This window comes from Octodon degus, unplaced genomic scaffold (genome assembly GCF_000260255.1).
Source record: "Octodon degus isolate 3935 unplaced genomic scaffold, OctDeg1.0 scaffold00420, whole genome shotgun sequence".
Taxonomy (NCBI): Eukaryota; Metazoa; Chordata; class Mammalia; order Rodentia; family Octodontidae; genus Octodon; species Octodon degus.
In genome coordinates, this window is record NW_004524996.1 from 460,758 (window position 1) to 465,297 (window position 4,540).

Consider the following 4,540-nt stretch of genomic DNA (forward strand, 5'->3'; position numbering starts at 1 on the left):
GTTCTGAATCATCAGGAGAAATCACTGATTCTCACACAACATCATAAAAGATGTCATCAAGGTTGTTACTGGGAAATGGGCACTTTCTTAGAAAACCACCCATGATGTAGGCTTAAAAAATAAGAAGGAAACCTAGTCACTCAGCTGATTCCTCCCCCTTCCTGTGCTGGGGAATAAAAACCAGAAAGGATGCAGATTCATAACCCCTGACCTGAGAAGGTTTCTTGAGAAGATGCAGCTGCTCCTGCTCCTGTTGGCCTTCTCACTACTACACAAGACAAGGGCAGGTAAGTTACCATCTTCAACCCTAAGATCCCCAAATCCAATCCAAAGAGGACATGGGTACCCTGTCCCTCTGCACAGCCCTGAATCCTTGGTCTACCTGGACTGCTCAGAACCTGAACTCCAATTCAACAAGAGAACCCAAATTATGACACTCAATAGGCTTACAAGGCTGTTCTCAACAAGAGATGGGGGACACTATCCCTTCTCTAGTCCCAAGTTTTATCATCTTGGAAGTGGATCTCTACTCAAAGTTTATGAAAGTGGTGAAAGGTTACAGAAGAAAATGTCAAATACTCCTATGAAGAGCATCATAGGCCTATCTTCTCTGTCTGGGAGGTGAAAGTTGGAGCAGTCATTAGTTGCTTAGCAGATGTGCCCACAGATCAGTAAGCCAATAATGCATGGAATCACTGTCTTCAGAACTCTAATTTTTCCTTTCCTTAGTCCTCATCCCCTCCCTTCTCCAACTCTGCTTTAACCCCAATCACTTTCTCCCCTGTTTTCCATATGAGACATAGACATAGAATCTGCCTTCCCTGCCTTTCAGAATCCCATCAGCAATGCCATACCAACCTCCACCAAGAGATATCATGGAGCTTCCCACTCACACAGCCAATGAAGTTCTGAGAAACACACAGCATGTCAGGTCCTAGGAAAGAGGAACAGACAACATCTAGAGTACACTGGAAGTATAACACTGCACTCCAGAATTGAATTAGGGACAATGTCTTATCTATTATTTTTATTCTTTCTTCAAACTAAATTTATAAAAAATAGAAAGGATGCGGAAAAAATTAAAGTGCATTGAAAGGAAGAATTAATGTTCAATTGTTTGATCAGTTTTACACGCATATGCCTGATCATCTCAGAATTAACTTTCATGATTACTTCATGTATTGTAAAACGATTGCTAATTTCCTGTGCTTGTTTTGAAATTCTGTATCATTTTTATTGTTTTATGTTGCTTTGTTTTGTTTGTGTTCTTGTTACTTGTTTTCTTTCTCTCGTATTTAAAATAATTTTTTTAGAAAATAAAAAATCTCAGGAGAAGAATCATGAATAGTCTCTGGGATTTTACTGTCCCCAGATAGGTAAGTTCATCTCCAATTGCATGGAGAAGTAAGATTTTGAGACCAAGAGTTGATTTCACTCCCTATGCAGAAAAATATGAGGCTCCTTCCTTCACTGTCTTCCCAACAGCATTAGATCCCACATGGAAAATGCCCAGCCTTTCTGGAGCCAAGTAGAAGCTCAAGCAGTGCCTCAGTGGCTGCAGACAAACTGACATTTCTTCCAGGGGAGATCATCGGGGGACATGAAGCCAAACCCCATTCCCGTCCTTACATGGCCTTCATGCAGTTTTGGTATACTGATGTATACGAAAACTGTGGTGGCATCCTGATACATGAGAAGTTTGTCCTAACAGCTGCTCATTGTTTCAACAGGTGAGGAATAAAAAACTGTGCAGAGTCTTGGGTAAACGCTTCTCATAGTCCCTTCCTTTGAGGAAATCACTATGCACCTGGAAGCACATAAACAGGAGCCTCATTTTAGGGAGAGAAAGGGCCAGCAAACACCCACGGGGAGACATCCTAGTTGACACCCAGAGAATTGCTGACATAGGAAAGACCAGGAGAAACAAGCCCCATGTATTAAGACCTAGGAACAAGCCTTCACATAACAATGCAAAATAAAGAATTTTTATATTCTCGTGGACGTAAATGACCCCTTAGAACTTCTGGCACCCTGGGTTCAAGTTCATAGCCTGTGTTACTAAGAACAAGGCACAGTCACTCAGGTGGGTGGTCCTCCTGTCATGTGGATCATGAACATGTACTGCCAATAACCTACTACCTATAGCTCTGGCTATGGGTCCTCTCAGGCTCCACATTCCTTAACCCACTGTAATTTGTGTGCAGTACTCTAGCATCACAGTACAAGGGCACAACCGTCTTTTTGGGGGCACACAATGTCACAAAAAAAGAGAAGACTCAGCAACTCAGATTTGTTCAAAGACGTGTCCCACACCCAAATTTCTGCTTTCGGGAGTGGAGCAATGACATCATGCTGCTGCAGGTAATGTACAGCTCCATGCTTCTCTTTCTGTACTCATACAGTGTTGCTCCTCCTACTGGGAACCTTCATCTTCCCTCTTTGCATTCATGTTCTCCGTTAGAACATGAGTGTCCAGTCCCAGAAGATACAGATATATCTGAGCTCTTTTACTTCTTTCCCATCAGCTGGAAGAAAAGGCCATCCTGACTAAAGAGGTGCAGATTCTAGAGTTGCCCAAGGGAAAATCAAAGATAATGCCAGGAACTCTGTGCCAGGTGGCTGGATGGGGACTTTTGGCCCAAAGTGGGAAACATGCAGACACACTGCACGAAGTGGAGCTGACAGTACAAGATGATAAGGAGTGTGAAATCCGCTGGCCCAATTACCATACTGTTATTCATATATGTGCTGGGGACCCAAAGATTCAGAAGGCCTCCTTTAAGGTAAGACTGGACATTGATCACCCTTGACTTTGGACTAAAGGTATTTTGAGAAAAACATAGACAAGAAAACTCAAACAGCAGGGTTTCCTCAGATTCTAGGCTGTGTATTTCTCCCTGAACAGAGAAAGAGGGAGTAGCCTGAGATGCGAGGTAACAGACTTCTACCACTTTGTGAAGTGGACTCTGGTGAGGAGTGCTTTTCCAGAATGATGAATTTGCAACACACTGAATTTATTCACATCCTAGTCATTAGAAACCATTCCCTAAGTATCCAATAATTATAAGAAATTGGCTTCTTCGAACCAAGTGATCCTCTTGGTCAGTGGGCTCTTCCTCCTTGTTCCAAGTCTTACCCACTCATCTGGTTCCATGTCTTTAAACTGTAGCCTGAAGCCAATGGTCTCACGGGACTCTACAGGATGAGGTCCCAGGACATGGGGCAAGGACAAAAGCTGACCCAAGTGTAAGAGCAGTAACACTGTCCACAGTTAGAGCTTCATTGCTAAGGAAACAGAGCCTGTCCTTGTGTCTCATCTCTCACCAGAGGACTAGAAGATGGGTTTGAGATATCTGAAGGGACAAGTACATGAAGTGCACTGCCTCAAAACTTCACTCTCTTATTCACAGGGTGATTCTGGAGGCCCCTTCATTTGTAATAACGTGCTTCAGGCCATTGTCTCCTATGGAAGCGAAGATGGGCAACCTCCACGTGTCTACACCAAACTCTCTCCTTATCTAGACTGGATAGAGAAAACAATAAAACATCTCTTACTGCAGGGAGAAAATGAAGCCCCCTCTCTGAGCAACCATCTTTCCTGAGCCTGAGATTGTAATAGCTCTAGAACAGGCACCAGCTACTAAATAAATGTCTCATTACAGTAAGAAGATTTGTTTCTGGTTTGTTCATTTGCTTTCTATCACAGAGACCAACTCCATGCTAAACAAGCGAGTGATACAATTGTGCTGATTTTAGGCTCTTAACGTACTGCTCCTCTTAATATCTTCAAACCTCCCCTCTGAGCTGATAACCATTTCCTTCTAGCCTGGTTTAATTTCTCACATCCTTCCCTTTTAAAATATTGGACGCTAAACAACATCAGAAGAAAATTTACATAGCACTTCTTCTGGGTCTCAGGATGGACATGTGATTTCTTCACGAGTCGTGTGGCATAAAGAAAGGAGGAAAGGATCATTTGTGCTGGAGACCTGTAATACAGCTCTTAGGTTACCACTCTGTGCAATCATACTGAATGGAAGGGGCTCTTCCTCAGTAGGACATTTCTCTCCCACAGTTTTACAATAAGAGGCTGTGGAGTATATCTTCAAGGACTCTTCATTCTCATCTGAAATTAGATTCCTTCCCATTTCTCCTCTAAGTCCCAGACTAACATAGGTTTACAACCACCATGCTGCCCATTTTGCTTGCCACCTCTCATAGTTGTTACAACCCAAAAACCCCTATATTCATTAGGATACAAGAATTTAATGTTGTTCCTACCTCAAACCCCTCACCTACAATATCCATGACCACATGTGGTTACATGCAAGATACACAGAAGGCAAGGTTGGTGAGATCAGAACCCATGGCCACAACTCTCATTTAGGCAGAACCTCTCACTCCTGGGAACCCTTATATGCTCCAAGTCCCTTAGTCGCTGGGCCACTTAGCCACTTTTACCCTTTCCCTGATGATCACTGCTGGCATAACAAGTAAGAGTCTCTGGGTACACATGGGATATACCAGTGTTTTACCTTAC

The 4,540-nt window shown here is 43.0% G+C and overlaps 1 protein-coding gene across 1 annotated transcript; it reads left to right on the forward strand.

Annotated features, from left to right (window-relative positions):
- The first annotated feature begins 232 nt into the window (after positions 1-232).
- LOC101591262 (granzyme B-like) lies at positions 233-3,602 on the forward strand. Its single transcript, XM_004648498.1, has 5 exons — positions 233-287; positions 1,583-1,730; positions 2,205-2,361; positions 2,526-2,783; positions 3,411-3,602. The coding sequence occupies exons 1-5, from the start codon at positions 233-235 to the stop codon at positions 3,600-3,602; spliced, it is 810 nt and encodes a 269-aa protein (XP_004648555.1).
- The last annotated feature ends 938 nt before the right edge of the window (positions 3,603-4,540 follow it).